At 44.9% G+C, this 17,526-nt stretch overlaps 7 protein-coding genes across 7 annotated transcripts; 3 read left to right on the top strand and 4 right to left on the bottom strand.

Moving 5' to 3' along the window:
• Positions 1-1,183: 1,183 nt before the first annotated feature.
• I203_106343 (uncharacterized protein) lies at positions 1,184-5,085 on the bottom strand (the record flags this gene model as incomplete). The annotated part of the gene is made up of 11 exons (XM_019150858.1): positions 1,184-1,365; positions 1,442-1,481; positions 1,549-1,666; positions 1,755-1,912; positions 1,991-2,370; positions 2,458-2,866; positions 2,940-3,449; positions 3,503-3,724; positions 3,795-4,131; positions 4,192-4,498; positions 4,581-5,085. 11 exons carry the CDS (start codon positions 5,083-5,085, stop codon positions 1,184-1,186), a joined length of 3,168 nt encoding a protein of 1,055 aa, XP_018999735.1.
• A 358-nt stretch (positions 5,086-5,443) lies between these two features.
• On the top strand, positions 5,444-7,114 carry I203_106342 (uncharacterized protein; the record flags this gene model as incomplete). The annotated part of the gene is made up of 5 exons (XM_019150857.1): positions 5,444-5,554; positions 5,616-5,721; positions 5,790-6,223; positions 6,281-6,434; positions 6,498-7,114. The coding sequence occupies 5 exons, from the start codon at positions 5,444-5,446 to the stop codon at positions 7,112-7,114; spliced, it is 1,422 nt and encodes a 473-aa protein (XP_018999734.1).
• A 293-nt stretch (positions 7,115-7,407) lies between these two features.
• On the top strand, positions 7,408-7,855 carry I203_106341 (uncharacterized protein; the record flags this gene model as incomplete). Its single annotated transcript, XM_019150856.1, has 2 exons — positions 7,408-7,689; positions 7,763-7,855. 2 exons carry the CDS (start codon positions 7,408-7,410, stop codon positions 7,853-7,855), a joined length of 375 nt encoding a protein of 124 aa, XP_018999733.1.
• A 441-nt stretch (positions 7,856-8,296) lies between these two features.
• I203_106340 (uncharacterized protein) lies at positions 8,297-8,812 on the top strand (the record flags this gene model as incomplete). Its single annotated transcript, XM_019150855.1, has 2 exons — positions 8,297-8,659; positions 8,741-8,812. 2 exons carry the CDS (start codon positions 8,297-8,299, stop codon positions 8,810-8,812), a joined length of 435 nt encoding a protein of 144 aa, XP_018999732.1.
• Positions 8,813-9,134: 322 nt separating this feature from the next.
• I203_106339 (uncharacterized protein) lies at positions 9,135-11,820 on the bottom strand (the record flags this gene model as incomplete). The annotated part of the gene is made up of 5 exons (XM_019150854.1): positions 9,135-9,570; positions 9,687-10,880; positions 10,952-11,025; positions 11,145-11,479; positions 11,568-11,820. The coding sequence occupies 5 exons, from the start codon at positions 11,818-11,820 to the stop codon at positions 9,135-9,137; spliced, it is 2,292 nt and encodes a 763-aa protein (XP_018999731.1).
• Positions 11,821-12,297: 477 nt separating this feature from the next.
• I203_106338 (uncharacterized protein) lies at positions 12,298-14,196 on the bottom strand (the record flags this gene model as incomplete). The annotated part of the gene is made up of 2 exons (XM_019150853.1): positions 12,298-14,078; positions 14,133-14,196. 2 exons carry the CDS (start codon positions 14,194-14,196, stop codon positions 12,298-12,300), a joined length of 1,845 nt encoding a protein of 614 aa, XP_018999730.1.
• A 2,876-nt stretch (positions 14,197-17,072) lies between these two features.
• On the bottom strand, positions 17,073-17,420 carry I203_106337 (uncharacterized protein; the record flags this gene model as incomplete). The annotated part of the gene is made up of 1 exon (XM_019150852.1): positions 17,073-17,420. One exon carries the CDS (start codon positions 17,418-17,420, stop codon positions 17,073-17,075), a length of 348 nt encoding a protein of 115 aa, XP_018999729.1.
• Positions 17,421-17,526: the final 106 nt, after the last annotated feature.

The following is a 17,526-nucleotide window of genomic DNA, read 5'->3' as shown; positions in this document are numbered from 1 at the left end:
GACGAAAGGTAAGGAGGGGTTAGGTTATTTACGACGATAATGGTATGAACCAAAGGGATGTTAACATGCTACAATAGGTCAGAGACTCACAAAGGTATATAGCAGTGATATCGTGATCTAGCCTTTATTCCTTACTTGACCGGTGACTGCTCCTTTCTTCTACTAGCTGTCGGGTGTGATGCGATATGACATGTCCAGTAGAGTAGTGATAGTGATAGAGATAGTGATAGTACTGAATGTGGGCAGTAGGATGACTCCTTTATCTGTGCGTGACCAACTCTATTCTGCACCACTGAGCTGTTGTTTGTTGTCACGCTCGGACCCTTCGTTTGATATGTATGTATATATATATATGTGTGTGTGTTTCGTCAAAATCCGTTTCGAATGATGTATCCAGTACGGTCCGTCTTGCTTTAGCTACGGGTATGTCGAAATCTATAGAAATGAGCTGCTGCAAGGGTGTCGTCCCACTTGAAGTTGAAGCAGACAGTATCGATCTTGTCGTTGTCGGAGATGCAGTCGAGGATAACGTGAATGTGAAACCTTGATGATGATGAGCAATATATATCAGTCGAGAAGTAATGTTCAAGGACAAAGAGGATAACTGTATGACTGGTTCTATCGAAAAAGCACGCACGCGCCTCTCCTTTTTTTGATTTTCCTTCTTTTGTCTTCTTCCTATGCGTGGCCAAAAAGATCAAAAATCTCCGATTTCCCACGTTTCGTCTCGTCAAATTACCATTTTGAGTAAATTACACGGGTGTATGTCACGTCCTGACACGTGAAGAAGGTGAAATAACGCGTCGTATGTGAATACTCCATGCTGCATGAAATGACGTTGAAAGCACAGGAGATCTCGCCGTATGCCTAATGTTCTCAGGTACATTCATTCACTCGCACTCGCACGTAAAGATAAAAATCCCATACGAGCAAGGATGAAGGGAACAGTTGAACAGTACGAGTAGCTGTATCATCAAGTTGCAGATAAGATTTAGGCTAGCTTGATCTGGTCAAGCAATCAAGGAGCACCACGTCTGGACTTCGAAACTCAGTAGTGAGACACTCGATGCACTGAGTTTAGGCATACATGTCATAAGATACATGTTGTTATCGTATCGAGATTGATTCTTCCTATATTGCTGTCGCTTCTCTCCTGGCCTCCTTACACTGTGCTCAACTGCACTCATCTTTGCCCACCACCCAATCTGATCTTGAAAGAAGTACTAGGCGTAGGAACACTATCAATTGTCGTCGTATCAATCGGTGTATATCCCCCAAATCCAGAAGGAGTCCCTCCACCAGTCGACATGGATGGTGAAGGTGCGACTGAAGATGCGTTGAACATTGGACAATTTCGATTGGCCTCTATATCAGACAAACACGAAAAAATGGTCAGCTTTAGGGATCATGACCAACTTTCCATCTAATCAGGTATCCTTACTCGTATGTCCAAGTTGTCCACATGCACCGCATTTCCGTTTCTGCAAAAGAAGATCATTCAATCAGGCACTGCTTCAATCATGGCACCCTTGAGACGTATACACTTACCCCTCCTTCAAGATCAACTCCATCCACATCTGTAGGGTCCAAAGTCCTACTTGCATATTTCTTTCTCATCAACCTTCTTTGCTGATTCAATTTGATCTGTTCGATCTTCTTCCTCAACCTATAGAGGTACAGACGAATTCCATGCAATCAGTATTTACCTTCATCCATTCACCCGTGTGCACATCCAGGAAGTATGGTGTACTCACGCAGCTTTCATGATCTCGTCATCTTCCTCATTACCGGTAGGAGCCAGTTGATCGTAATTATCCATATAATACTCTAACTTCTTATCTTCTATTCTACGAAGATAAGCCTGGATGACAGCTGGTTCACGGACAATCTCAATGACTTCTTTCCCTTTGACCTGTACACATTACATATCGATCAACTACCACTCCATTTGCAAGCACAACTCAAAGTGGATACGACCCAGATCACTCACTCTTCTCTTGATTCTCAAAACCTTTCCAGCCGTAGGGTTCGCTCCAGTGTACGTCGATTCCCCATCCATACTCATCGCAGGACTCATCTCCCTGGGTGAATCAGCGTACATCGGTGTGTTCGCCATGGAATTCCCTCTCGAGAATGCCCGTCGACTATCAGCCCTGTTGAATCTTGGGCCCAGCCCAGCAGGTGTAGACACGAATGGTTGTTGTCTGTTTGGATCTTCATCTTCATCTGGGTTGATTTCGGGTGGATGTGGGTTAGACAAAGAATTCCACTGTAGATCCCATACTTTTCTTTTCTCCTCTTCGTATATTCTGTTCTGCTCAGCGTTAGATATCTTCACGACGGCTCCACCAGCTTTCGCTTCAGCTTCCACTGTTCATGATAACCGTCTCAGTCAGCTACCAATGCAATCACAACCTCGTGCGACAGGAACTGGTAGCTGATATAGTTGTGACTTACACCTCCTTCCTTGCTCAGTCTCCCCTTTCCTCAAGAAATAATTCTTCATATTCGCTCTCAAGAAACTGAAACCTTCTCCTCTACCTGTCGGGTCTCCTTCACCGTGAACGACCAACCAAGCTTTCTGGGCCTCAGCAAGTTTGTAATTATGAGTGGTGGACCATACAGCCAATTGCTGTTCGATATCTAATCCACTATCGTCTTCATCCTCTTGTCCACCTTCTGCGGTCTTGTGGTATCCCGCGTCATGTAAATGTCTAGCACCAACTTGCATAGCTTCGAATAGAGCGGCTGCCTCGGGTGTACACAGCTCCAATACTTCTTTACGTTCCGAGGGGAATGAATAGTCGGGGTTCAACATCCAATAACCCTGGTTTGGTCCAGGTCCTCTTGCGTACGCCAGGAATTCCTACGATCCAATATACTTATCAGCTCCGATAATCTCTCATATATGAAGCAATACAGCTTACGTTTCCTTTGACCTTGAGCCTCTGCCTCATCTGCAATTCCGTCTGATCAGGGAAATACTTCAATAACTTGGCCATCTTGAACCTCTTCTGCTTTGATTTCTGAATCAACAGCCAAGCGATGATCATCAATCTCATTTTCGACGTATTGGTGTTCTTCCTAGCATGAGGTGCATGAACTTCAGATTCGTTAGGTACTGTCTGTCCAACTGTGAAAATATGGTTGATCGATCGAAGGTAGAATGTCGAATGACCATTGATCGTTTGCCGGATCACCAAGAAATCGGTAGTTTCAGGTGTATGTCGGAAGATAGGTGCTCGGATCAGATTGTTATGTATCACTTGAGTGACGTTCCCTCGATCTACGTAGCCGAGCATGAACGGTTCGGCATCTCCAGGATTTAGGATGGAAGGTTGACCGGAATCGAGTTTGGGAACATGTTCATCTTTGTCATCCTTCTTCCGATAATAATTGACGATGGTCGTTCCCATACCATAGTTGCTCATGATAGGTGGGTATTCCTCCTAGGTGTACCGTCAGCTTAAACTTGTTTGATTGAGCACCAAATTGAGCTCACAGAAAACTCCAACAGGACATATGGACCTTTCTCTGCCAAGGTAAGATCCTTAGTGGTCTTAAATCTCTCCGAAGGATCAGCAACGATCTTACTCTTCTTTGAGCTGACATTCGCAGAAGGGTTAGATTTGATCTTAGAGAATGAGAATGTGACGCCAGTCGGGAATTGGAGTGCTGGTCGATGCCATGCTCGCGCTTCCGATTTGGTAAAGGTGGTTTTGTACTGTATAGATTCATATAGATTATTCAGCTCACAATCGGCACAAGGCTCTGCTTTCCAAAGCTGGACTTACGAAAGGAAGTTGGAGATGCCTTGCAGGTAGCGAATGAAACACTTCGATGGCTCCAAACGTCTGCCTGATCCTATATCTCGCCTCTCGTGAATGCTCGTACAGGTGGTCATTGGATATATTGAACGGATCTAATTTAGCTATTGCAGGTTGAACAGCTCCAGCTTCTGCAGTCACCTTCTTAGTTGGCGCTGTTGGTACAGGTTCTTCCTCTTCGCTGTCTATCAGATCAGGTGATACCCGCCTTGCATCCCATATCACATCGTTGAGCCAATCACCCGAGTCCAATATACCATTACGAGGCGCAAGAGGTTCGATGGGCTTCAAAGCAGGGATATCCCTGTCAATGCATGTCAGCTGACTTGATTCCGTAGGCCTGAGAAAGGGAAATGTGACTGACAATGAGCACATCGTTATTCCTTTTTCCCAATCTTCTAATTCCAGGGCATATCCCAGATCATCATTCTGCCAATCCAACGGTGCTATCTGACTGTTCTGATTATCCCGTTCCAGCGACACAGGCGGTTTGGTCATCTCCTTTTTCCGCCTGGCTCTAGCTTCTTTCACCCATTCTTTATCGAAGTAAGATCCAATAGGAGCTTTGTAATTCGGCTGATCGGAAGATGCAATCTCAAGTTGAGGTAAAGAGGGAAGTAAGAAGCTCGCCGGTAAGTTAGGTATTGAACTTGCATCAATGGTGAAAGAGACTACATCCATTGACCAGTAAGCAGCTTTCCAGCTAATCCACACAGAGGTGAGGACTATTTAATAGCTGTATAATACACTTACATTCTTTCCCATTTTCCAACCTTCGTTTCTTCCTTTTCTGTATAGCCAACAACCTCTTATCCTGGGGAGTTTCATAGAAAACCTCACTCATCCTCAGCCTCTTTCCCTTCTCGAAATTTGGCCAAATCTTCATGACCTGTTCCAGCTCTTTCTCTTTCTTCGTGTTTCCCACCGTCTCCTTCTCTTTTCCTTTACCTTTGTCTATCGCAGAAGTGATTTCCAACCCTTTTCTGATCCATCTTTCTTCCTCCTTCTTACGTTTTTCTTCCTCCCTCTTCCGCTGATCAGCATCTTCTTCTCCTGGCAGTTCATCTACCGAGATATCATCTTCATATTTGTCCTCGTCATTGTCCTCTGCTTCTATCTCTGCTATCTGCCTTGAAGAACCTCCCGAGCCTTCTCCGAGAAATGATCCAAGGGAGGATAAGTCGATACCTGCTGAAGCTAATACGCTGGAAAGACCGAAGGAGGCGACTGATCCGAGAGCTTCATCCTCGGATGCCATCCTGACGGCAGTTCGGTAGTCACTGTGACTTAGGGAGCGAGGCGGTATCGAGGTGTCACGATGATGACAAGAAGAAGGACAGAGTGTTGCGGATTGTCCGTCAGTGAGTAGAGTTGTTGTTGGTGATGTGCCTTTATAGCTTGCAGCAGGTGGCGAACACCGAAGGATGACCAAATAACGGACGACGGGATCAAATTTCAAATTACGATTGGTACGGTAGATAGCCGGAGGGGTCCATAGGATAAGGTGAATGATCATCTCGCACAACTAATCGTAGATATCTCAAAGCAATATCACGACCGAGCAAGGGACGAACGTATGGGTGGGAAGGAAGCCCAGTATACATTGGTCGTGCATGATGGCAATTCCGAATGGACATCCCACCAACAACAGCCAAGATGAGATCAAGGTCATCTCCTCCCCTCTCGCACTGCCGAACGGAGTGGTAATACCGAATCGACTGGTCAAAGTAAGCTATCACCATCAACGATCATGATCATCAACTAATCATACTTCTTTTCTTCCTCCAGGCAGCCATGGCCGAGGGTATAGGTTTAGGAGGAGGTCCACCGCGGGAAGGTCACATCAACTTATACAGACGATGGGCAGAAGGTGGTTGGGGTATCATCATATCTGGTGAGCTTTCGTTGCTCTCCTCTCATACTGCCAAGGTCCACAATCAGTGACTGAAATTCGCCTTATAGGAAACGTTCAGATCGATCCTCGCCAACTGGCATCACCTCACGACCTCACTCTTCCCTCCCATCGCTCAACTCTACAAGCTTATACCAAGCTCGCTTCGACCGTACATTCCGCCTCCTCTAGTCCTTTGCTGCTCATGCAGATATCACATCCTGGCCTCCAGTCATCTTCAACGATCAACCTATCTCGTTGGCCATGGGAATCAGCAGTCGCACCGTGCGAGGATAGACCTACCGTCTCGGAAGGTCCAGTGGGATGGTTATGGAGTCATGTGATGTGGCCCACCAAATCTCGTCAGATCGTCAATATTTACGAATGGGTGGAGATTGTAAACACATTTGTTGGTGCTGCCGTTCTAGCTGAGAGAGCTGGCTGGGATGGAGTGCAACTGCATTCCGCTCATGGATATTTACTGGCTGAGTATTTATCCCCTCTAGTACGTGACTCTTCCTACCTGCTATGATGATGCACTATTCGCTGATTGATTATATAGACCAATCCAGATCCAAAACCTTTGCCCGATGTACCTGGAAGTATTCCACTACGACTACACCTACTTTACCTGATCCTCAAAGGTATGCACGAAAATACAGGAAAGAGGTTCATCAAGGCGGTCAAAGTCAATTGTTCAGACTTTGTGCAAGGCGGTAAGTCCAATTAACACATTATGCCTAATGCAAAATCCAATTACTGATGATCTCGATTTATAGGTCTAGATGAAGAACAAGCTACCGACATTATCAAAACGCTCGTTTCGTGGTCTCTGTTGGATATAATTGAAATATCCGGTGGAACCTACTCATCGCCCGCATTCGCTTCGCCAGAATCACTCAAAACCTCTTCACGCCAAACGCTCTTTGCTCATTTCACTACCTCGCTCTTACCCTCTTTACCTCCTCCACCTACAGGTCCAGCTATAATCTTGACAGGGGGTTTACACGATCGACAACTCATAGCTTCTTCGCTGAAAGAACGAGCGTGTGATCTGGTAGGGATTGGAAGACCAGCGTGTCTCTTTCCTCAATTACCTAATGAGATCATCCTCAATCCCAAATTAGGAGATGGAGAAGCTAGAGTGGGAGGATACTCCATACCCGGATCGGACCTGATGAAGATCATTTTGGGTGAATCAAATCGTAACGAAGGGATCAAGCTAGTAGGAGCTGGGATATCGACATTATGGCATGAATGGCAGATGTGTAGGATCGGAAGAGGTGTTGAGCCTGATATTAACATGCACTGGCTCAGAGGCGCATTGGTGGAGGAGGTATGGTTCGAGGTACTCAAGGGAGGTCCGATGGGTTGGTGGAGCTATTGGAGAGGATAGATCTGGATTGGGAATAGGGCGCAGATCAATCGATCAATAATGGCGAGTTCATTTCCAAAGCCAAACGACTAGCAGCAACGGCTTTTATGTCCACATGATTGAATGGAGTAGAAAAGTAATGTTTCTGTCTTTCCCCCTCTTCCCATCGACATTTCTTGCCGGGATTGGTATCATTACCTATACGGTGCTGTGAGTGTATCAGACAATTCGCAGTTCCATTCATCTGGTCTTTCGGAACTGCAGCTAACATCACCCCCGTCATCTCGTCAGCTTTGACCAAACAATCAAGCATAATGAAAAAACGATTATCTAGCTCTTCACCTTGCGCTGGTCTTGAAGAAGATTTCAAACCTTTCCAAAGCAATACCAGCACTCCCGAGAAGGGCGAATCGAAGAACGAAAAACAAGGTACTTCGACCCCTACCACATCTCCCAAGAAGAAGACCAAGGTTGGATCTTCCCCAACTGGTGGTGGCTTCAATGGTGAATGGAATACAGAGAAACGAGAGAAGTTTATGAATCACATCATAGCTCTGGGTTATAAGGCTGCTAATTTGGATGAGATGGCTCAAGAGGTGAGTTAGCTAGGAGATCTACCCGACCTTTCAGTGTAAGCTAAGCTGACGAGATAATCCGACCAAAACGCAGCTGGGATTGAGTAAACGTCAACTCATCAATCAGCTTACTACGGGTAGAAAGAATTTTAGAAGTATCGCTGTCGCTGCTGTTAAAGGAGAGTGAAGATCACCTGTCAACATCAGTGAACATATACAGATAGACATGCATGGTGGTGATAACTCTTCGTCTTTGCTATTTGCGATGTTGGATAAATGATATAAGCTGATCATTCATGAAGTCAAGTTGACCTCTCGTCAGCTCAATTAGTATTTCCCTGTTTGATGGTCGTCAAGCAGGCTGCTGTCCTCGATTACTGATATCAATAAACTGAAACGACATCAACTTTCTTAGCTACTCTCTTGCACTCTCTGATGATTTGACCTGCAGTATATGTACATCACCGTTGACTTTGACAATTTTAATCAACTTATTCTTCTTCACTTCTATGTCCTTCCAAAATCAAAATTATAACACAATCGCTCCCCTCTGCTGCTCCACTTGATACTGCTTGATACTATCAACTACCTATCTAAATCCTACGACTCAAGTGAACTTCTAGACGAAATGAAACGAGTTCCGCCATCGTACACCTCTTCATCCGATAACGATATCGATAATTCATCAAGTTATTCACCCTCTCTCGGTGAAAGTCAAGATATCAGACCCATCTTCTCATCACCTCCCATTTCAGCTAGATCAACACCTAAGAAACCCAAACTTGACAATGAAAACAAAGGTATCAAATCCAAAACACCCTCACCTAAAAAATCAAAAATGAAGTCCGAATCTGGGTCAAGTGCAGCTGCATCTGCAGCTACAGGTACCAATGTCAATGGAGTATGGGATGGAGACAAAAGAGCTTTATTTGTAGATGAGATTATAGCTGTAGGGTATAAAAATGCTAATCTCGATGAGCTCGCTAACAAGGTATGTTATTGTACGATTATCATGAGCATTCTTTTACTAATGAGCTGGACTGAACTGACGAGATATTTTGAGATTCCGTAGCTTGGTATGAGTAAGAGACAGCTTATCGATCAGTTGGTACCAAATAAATCCAATCTCAGAGGCAAGTGGTAACGATGGCGAAGTCGATGTAGACGCAGATATCGAAGGGGAAAGACATAGGACGGAAGAAGAAAGCGATTAAGGAAGAATTAACATGATGAGTTGATCAATAGTTGTATTGACGGTACATTTCTCTTGAATATTTCGAAACCAGATGAAGATGATTGTAGAATATGATTGATCCATGCATTTCACTAAATATGATTATACTTTCTGCTCATTTACCTTGCGCTCATAGCATCCCTAACTCAATCCTGATGAACAACAAAAGTCGATTTACCCATCAGATCGCTTCGACCCCCTCTCATCCTTCTTTATAAAGTACACGATTTCTTCAAATCAATGTCTTCCCCAACCATTCTCTGAAGTCTTTACATTCAATCTCCGGATCCTCATCAAACGCATGATCACCCCTTTCTACTTTCTCCACTGTAAACTCTCCTGTCAGCCCCTCGAATGACTTGAGAGTAATCGGCATAGGCTGGACTTTGTCGTCTATAGTCCCATATACGAAGTATATCGGTACATGTTCGAGTAGACCTTTGGATTTCGAAAGGTCATTACGATGTGGTATAGAGAGCGACAGCGGTGTAGGACGGAATGCGTCTAGGCCGTATCCGATCGATTTCTGAGTTTGGAATAATAGACCGGGGAATAGGCCGTGTTGGAGCATATAAGGATAGAGGATCGATCGAGGTCCACCAGAGAGGGCGGTACAGATTGGTGGTGATTTGGGGTTGAGGTGAGGTTTGGCATCGGAATGAGGAACGCTAAGGAAAGAGTGAATGATTGAGTATTAGTAAATGATCATCCTCGGACAAAAACACATATTTCATGCTCAAGCATCATCGATACCAAGGTTATCTTTCTGAGAAATATAACTCACCTAGTCCCTTTCCACGGTACAGGGTCCGTCTCGGTACTCCAGAACCCATCAGTCAGATCCGTAATAGGATAAAACGGTGCCAAACACTTTATCCCATTCTTATCTTGCAAACCCCTATATCCACCAACTTCTTCATCCGTGCAATTCTTCGGTACGTCCAATCCAGCAATCAACGCTAGGTATCCACCGGCAGATCCACCTGATAAACAGATCCTGGTCGAATCTATAAGATTTTCTCCTTTTCCTTCCTTCACTAATCTATCATTCAATTTCGTTCTGACATATACCAATAACTGGTTTATATCATCTAAAATATCTAAGATGGGAGTCTGAGGTGATAATCTGTAATTTGGCGATATGACCACCACATTCTCCTCTTCTCCTCCCTGGGAGGGAAAAGGGTAATTGGGTAATCTCCTAAAATGAGGTGGAAGATTTTCTTTGTTACCTTGTAATAACCCACCGCCATGGAACCAAATTACCAATGCGTGACCTTTCTTAGAAGACGGTTTGGAAGGTAGGTAGATATCGAAATCGACAGGGAGAGGTTCAGAGTCAAAGGTAGCCGCTGGAAGTGTTCGATAAACCAATGTCATATCGGGATTAGGGATAGGTTTTTCTGATTTCCCTTTTATCCCTGCATCCAGAGCTGCTTGAGGGTTAGGTGCGATAGGATCGTTGGAGGAAGACGAAGCTTGACTTTGAGGTTGAGGTGTACCTTCTCGTATGTTACATCCACTCAAATCGACTTTGGCACTTTCAGCCAAATTCCCAGCGACACCTCTAAGATTGGTATTCCTACATAAAACCAAAGAAGCCAGTATAGGCATAGATTTATCATCTAAACCACTTTGTTCGTAATCTAATACACCCTGAAACAAGTTGTTTTCAAGGTTCATCACTCTCATAGCTTGTAATTTGATCTTAGCCAGTTCTGCTAATCCGGCTACGGTCAGTTTGTTAAAACCCAAGTTGAATGATCGAAGAACAGGCAGAATGGGTCTTTTCATTTTCAGTTGAGCCTGACGTTCGAAAGAGGTAGTGAAGAATCCTGCGCCGTATGCTAAACCATCTTCGGAGGGTCCAACTGGATTAGTAAATGATAGTGTATGTATGGCATTGTGGGAAATATCGAGGACTTGAAGAGCGGGAAGAACAAGGATAGCAGGTGGTAATTGGGTGAAGGAGTTTCCTCTGTTCATCATGAGAGTTGACATATCAGCTTTGAAGGATGCATATCGATCATTGAGCTGAATCATCCTCACGATAGATCCAGACTGGTCAATCTGAGAAGATCGGCTATACTATCAGGTAATTCCTTGAGCTGGTTCCGACTTAGCTAATTACCATAATAAATCCTGATCAGCTATAGATCGCAAGATAGAGGGGCAGAAGCTCAGATAATGACTGGAGACCCGAGGCCCTCAATGCCTCTTGTTCAAGACATGACCAACTCACATCCAATCTCTCCAAAGCCCCAAACATCCCTATCTCCCTTTCGATCCTCTGCAACCTATTTTCCGAGATCCTAAAACTAGTCAATTCTTCAGGTTCCACCCATTCCTTCGCCTTTGGTGCAGCTTTACTACCAAATACCAAACTTCTCTCTTCGTCTCTTGATAGACCCTTGGGAGGTGTGGAGTTTGGATCTAACACGCTTCCTTTTGGTATATCCGAAGAAGGTATTTCCTTGGGTGGAGGTGAAGAGAGATCTTCGGAGGGTATACCTAGGAGAGTGGTATATACCTCTGGAGGTATAGCCCCAAGGGATAGGGAGCACAGATCTAGTTTACCTATCATCCACACCAAATAATGCAGAAGAAGAACGATAAGCTGTCAATGAAGTCCGCCTTTTCCTTGACAAGTGTTTGGAGAACATACCAGACCTGATGGATTTCTTGATCTGCCCTTCAACAGTCTTATCAGCCAACGCACCATCATCTTGACCCGTCCCACCGATATTTCTCCCACCTCTCGAGGCGGGTGCGGGCGATTCATAGCCAGCCGAAGCGGCAGAAGCAGAGGCGTTGGAAGCTGCTATACGCCTTGCAGCTGGTGATTGCTGATACTCGGCTCGTTTCGCTGCGATTTGATCACGCATTGATGGTCGAGCAGGAGAATCTCGACCGAACATCTTGTATCAAGCCGATGCGGGAACTTAGATCTGTAAGTGACTCAGACTGTTAGTCAATGATTATTCCTTTTGAGATGAAGTTGAAAAGTGACAGCGACTTTGTTTTCGTAGGGCGAATTCGACGAATCGACGCGAAGTGGAGGTCGTCCGCAACTGGACTTGTTGATTTCACTAACTATACAACTACACTGATACTGAAATAACAAGTATACGATGACAATAGTGAATACATGACAATGCTAATGTTGATATCTACTACACTGATTCTACCCTAAATGCAGACAAATCGATGATGTGGAGAGAGAGAAAAATGCCATGATGAGAGTTTTTGCCTGGTATTGTATGGATTTCTACTGGGTCTATCCTTTTTTTCCCTACACTACAGCCCTGTTTTAAAGATAACATATACCAATTGTCCTATTTGAAATGCTTATGAATCCGAATTCGTGAGATTGAAGGTCGTTATGAGTTAATATACTATTGTTGTTTTTTACTTGATGAAGGCGAATTCGTACCGGAGAAAGCAAATGCGAAAGAACCCTCTTCATTCCCTGGTCGATCTTCGAATGACCTGGACAGCGATTGATCGCTGCCCATCCTAGCCATCGAAGTCATCGGTCTGGGACCTATTCCAAAAGTACCACTCGGTATAGACAAATGACCAGAAAGTGGCGGAGGGATGCTCATCGAGAATGTAGAATGAATAGGGGCAGTACGCGGTCGGGATCTAGGTCGGTCGTCCTCTGGCACATATGGTAGACCCGAACTCAACGCGTCCAGGGAGGGTAGAGGTAACGTAGCGAATTCGGCTCTTCTGTCGTTGCCTTCTCGATCCGCACGTACTTTTTGTTTACTCCTTGATGGTTGTACTTCGTCTTCTTCTGAAGTAGTGGTCGATATTCTTCGGCCGGTAGACTGCAATGCCCGAAGTATATTATTGGCCTCTGAGTCCAAGCCGCGTCGTGTTGGTGGTGGAGTAGGTAATGTCGAGGTAGATGCAGATGGTGAGGTGGATGAAGATGCAGGGTTGAGCAGAGACGCGACTGCCATAGGCTTTGAGGCGTACGGTGGTGGTGAGGGGAAGATGAATTGGATATTCTGTGATTGTGCGGGATGATTCGAAGGTAATAAAATCGGTTTGACATCTGTCGCGATGCCCTTGACGGAAGTGTATACAGGTGTAGGCTCCCCAAGGGAAGGATCACTGACATCCACATTGCCTTCGTGCATATATAGACCCCTTCGAGAACTTCGATGTCTCTTTTTCTGATGTGAGTCGATGGACTTGACTGCAGCTGCCCTATCTTCGGTCGACGTTGAGGCTATGACTATCGGTACGGGAGAGCAGGAGAATGACCTGGATGAGCGTGATTTATCGGATTTAAGCGTAACGGTCGCTTTGAGGGTGTACGAGAGCGACACTAGTTTGGTGGAATGTGTCTCCCCCAGATCCCATTTGCCATGACGCTGAGGTAAAGATATTTCCATTTGACACCAAGACGTCCCGCTCTTATCTACTACGATGTTGCTACCTGAAGCTTCGGCGAGCTTATCTTTTCTCGATAAGACGATTTCCTGAGGTTCAGGTAGACGTTGATGGGGGTTGTGTGAAGGACGGAAGATGGACGATAAACGATGTTGAGATTGTGGAGAGACAGATCTGGTGTTGGTGACTTCCATCTGTCTTTCAAGGTAAACAGAAGCTTTCTTGACAGTTGTGTGAGGGTCGAGAGGGTTGACTTGCACACACACTGGGAAAGCATCACCGGGTCCGAAAGCGCCAGGCTGAGCAGAGACGGTGATATTGGAAGTATAAGATTCTGAGCCGAGAATGTAAGGTGAAGGAGGTGACATGGGTCGAATGGCAAGTGATCGGTGACTGTGCAAGTTGAGAGCGAAAGCCTTGGCTATTGACGTACCAACGTATGGTATCGGTCGATGTTCAATGACCACTTCCATTCTCCATACTACCTTGTATTCGGGGATACACATTGTACTTCTTGCCGTATCGATAGCATCGACAGGGATGGTCGTCTTGAACATCGAGTCCCAATCTCCCATTTCCAGATATTCTTCATCATCCGGAGCAGTCAACAGGACCTTTTTCTTCTCCCAAAGTACCTGACTAACACCATTCCCTGCAGTTTCGGTACATCTGATACCTAAGGTGATGGATTTGACACCTAGAGGCTCACATACTTCCGGAAGTCGAGTGCCAACTTTACCAGAGATGACCACCGGGGTCACTCCAAGGTGTCCTTTGTTCTTGAAGTCAGCACATAGCTTTGCTGGAAATGGTGCAAAGAGCTTACCTGTATGAGGGAAGAATCTCCCACCGACATTTCCTTGTTTTGGTGTCAAGTATAATTCGAGCATTGCTCCCTGTGTCTACCAATTTCACTGCATGAGGGGGATAGCTGATGGTTCGATTCGCATGAAGAAGGAAGATGAGGTTGTTGTCGATGAGGGAGCTCTTGCTTTTGTATTTTGGAAACTTGTTGGAGTCTCTAGGACAGACTAGAATTTCACTCTAGTTCCTCGACTAAGAAAGATTTTTGGATTTTTTGAGTTTCGATTGCTGGAGATTGTGAAACGAAACAAGTGGGATTTAAAGTTGGACCGACGAAATGCAATGCGTTGCTGGTCGAGTTGGAATAGATTGATCGGGTTTGAGTGACTGCAATGAATGGATATATGAATGATGGGAGATTGTATATATCGTCAGCTCGATGATCTTGTTTGGCGATTAAATTAAATCATGTCGTGGGTCGGTGTTGACGATGATGATTTTGGATTGAATACAAATAAGAACAATCAAAAGTAAGAAAGTAAAGGTACAAATTGAGATGTTAGCAACGGGTATCCGTTGGCTAACCAACTAGCTTGGTCGAGACAGAAATGTAAAGTGTTGAAATGAATGAATGGACTACGAGTAGTGTGGTGTGAGTGAGTCTGGAATGAAGAAGAAGAAGAAGGCTAAACTAGTGCTGGTTGATAATGGTGATACATGCACATTATCCACTGTTTTTAGCGATGCAGAGTGACGCTACATGATGTTGTGAGATGATCACGGCATATGAAAAGAAAGGAAGGAATGACCAAGAAGTGTAGAGAGGATGGTTTCACTTGTGAGATGCACCAGATGCACTTACATTTAGTGCTAAATTAAGCCCTAATTCCTATATTATTAGCCACTAGTAATTTAAACCAAAACAGATGATCTTTCTCTCTATGATACGCCGATCCGATCACACTCTCGAGCTTTGCTGCATTCGGAATTGCCCGAATAGGTTAGGTTGATGGGTTGTACGCTGGTGCAACAGGAACACGGGTCCGAGCCTAAGCCTTCAAAACCCGCCTACTCAGTCGTCGTTGCCAAATGAGTGATGGGTTGTGGGATCTAGTGATGATCTTGCTGTGAGAATGGGGTGGGATGAAAATTGAACACTAGGACAGATCAAGGAGGGGCTTTATACTCAATGAATTTAGACCTAACAATCATACGAACTGGGACTGTACCTTTACATGCACATATATACGTACGTAGTTACGACGGTATCCTTGACAGTTCGTTCCAAGGACGGACCTGAATGAACATGCAATCAACATCTCAAGAGGTAAGCAGAGATACATCGATGTATTTATAAACGAGAAGCATGCGTTACCTTGAACGCCAAGGAACCAGCACCAACTGTAGCGCTGTTGTGGCTGGCCTCTTAAACTGACTGACTCGGAAATATTATTGTCTAATTTTGATTTTATCTTTCCTGATCGACTGCATGCAGCTTCTGAGAAGAGGACACTCGAAACTCTAATGATGGAACCCACCACCACTCGGTGTATGATAAGGCACTAAGCTATGAAAGCGTGTCGATCATATCGCAAAATGACTTTTCTCACGTTATGATGGCTTAAGCCCAACAAATTAAAATTTCCGAGAATTCCGGTCATCGCCCAAAAGCAAATCTCTCCATGATCACAAATCTGGGGTGCGTGTGGGATGATTCCCGGAAAAAATCAAGTCACCTCAAAAGCCAGCACAGGAACTCGCAGTGATCGACAACGCAGCAGGATGCATACAGTACTCATCTCGGGTCCTGCATATCCGGTGACACACATTCCTGTTCCAAGTGAAGAGAGAAAGAGGTTGAATTGAATCAGGACCCAGGTGCGAAATTGGATTATGTGTAAAACGAAACTCAGTTGAAAGCGCTCCTTTCTTTCCTACGATAGCTTGATGAGAAGTTCAGGAATGGGGCGAAGAAAATACGCCTTCCCGTCATCGAATACAGTTCTTGACGACGATCAATTTGAAGATCATACTCTAGAAACTGGAGTGGTTTTCTTGAGAAAGGCTCGAACTTCCTTCCTTGGTGCCTGTGTTGGGAAGGGATTGAAACAAATAGAACATATTCGTCTCCATGACCGTGCTGCTATGCAACGACGTCGGTATCCGCAACTTCCGTGTCTCTTTCCAAAGTAAGATATTTTCATCGGTCATACATCGCAGACTTGCGTGCTGTGACTGTCGAAGGAGCACCATTCCAAGGGGCTTGATAAGATAGTACTTGGCGAACCTATTGACCGCATTCATCAAAATACATCATCGGTGGCGTCGGTTTTTCCCTATCATAGCCAACTAGAATCTCGTTATCCAGCTTTTGACAACAACACACTCAATAAAAGTAGGTACAAAGCGCTCAACGACGCTTCTATAAGGGAGCACAATGTCAGTAGGTCATCAGATCAGCCTATTAAATTACTCCGATTCCAACATGCGCACATATTCGTATGATCATGCACAAATTTCATATCGTACGTTCTCTTCTGTACCTGGCTCAAAGCGAAATCAGACAACGCCAAAAAGTGGCGTTCGGCTAGTAAAAACAAAGTTACGTGTTCCAGTGGGTCAAAGGATAAGTGGCGTTTTTGGAAAGGGGGAAAGGCTTTTTATAGGAATGAATGCCTAGAGATTGTTGATATCACTGAGTGATCGACAACTTGGGCGCTCAGACCCGGTGTGGGTAAAACAGGTCACTCAGTATGATTGAACACCCACACATGATGATACGTGGCTCTAAATGCTGTTGATATCAATCTTTGAAGAAGTGTGGTCGCATACTGCAACTCGCAGAGGGTGGCGATTTACACACGTTATTTATGTATGACATTTCCCATTACTGTATAAGCGACTGATATACGAACACTCCATTGTTCAGCTTCTCAGTGCGCGAAATGGTCTCTTCAGCAGATCAGGTTGAAAGGACATATTGACAACTGTCTCCTGCCTCTTGATTATGCGTCTCGGCAGCCATACAAAGTAAGCTAGCAATGGTGGTTTGTGCCATTTGAACGCTCCCTTTTCCTTGACGCATCTGAATGTCGTATAACTCGTGATTATCACGATCACCGAGAATGACCGAATCGAAATAACCCTTCATCTCTCGCGTAGCTTGGTCGACGTCATGTTGAGCAGCATCTGACGTGTTACAGTAGAATCGCGCAGTACGTTCACCACTTGTGGCGTCGGTGATTATGGTAGCTTCGAACCTCAATATGATCGGTCCGGAAGAGGATCGAGCAGTGTGTGAGATAGACATGTTGTATATCGAGCACTCAAGTCAAGTCATGTCTTGCAACGAAGAGAAGAGGTTGAGCGCTTAAAAGGTTTATGTACCGTCTGCTGATAGGTAGGTCTTCGCCACA

This window comes from Kwoniella mangroviensis (genome assembly GCF_000507465.2).
Source record: "Kwoniella mangroviensis CBS 8507 chromosome 1 map unlocalized Ctg02, whole genome shotgun sequence".
Classification (NCBI taxonomy): Eukaryota; Fungi; Basidiomycota; class Tremellomycetes; order Tremellales; family Cryptococcaceae; genus Kwoniella; species Kwoniella mangrovensis.
The sequence above is the reverse complement of the archived record's forward strand: the minus strand, read 5'-3'. Positions and strand labels throughout refer to the sequence as shown.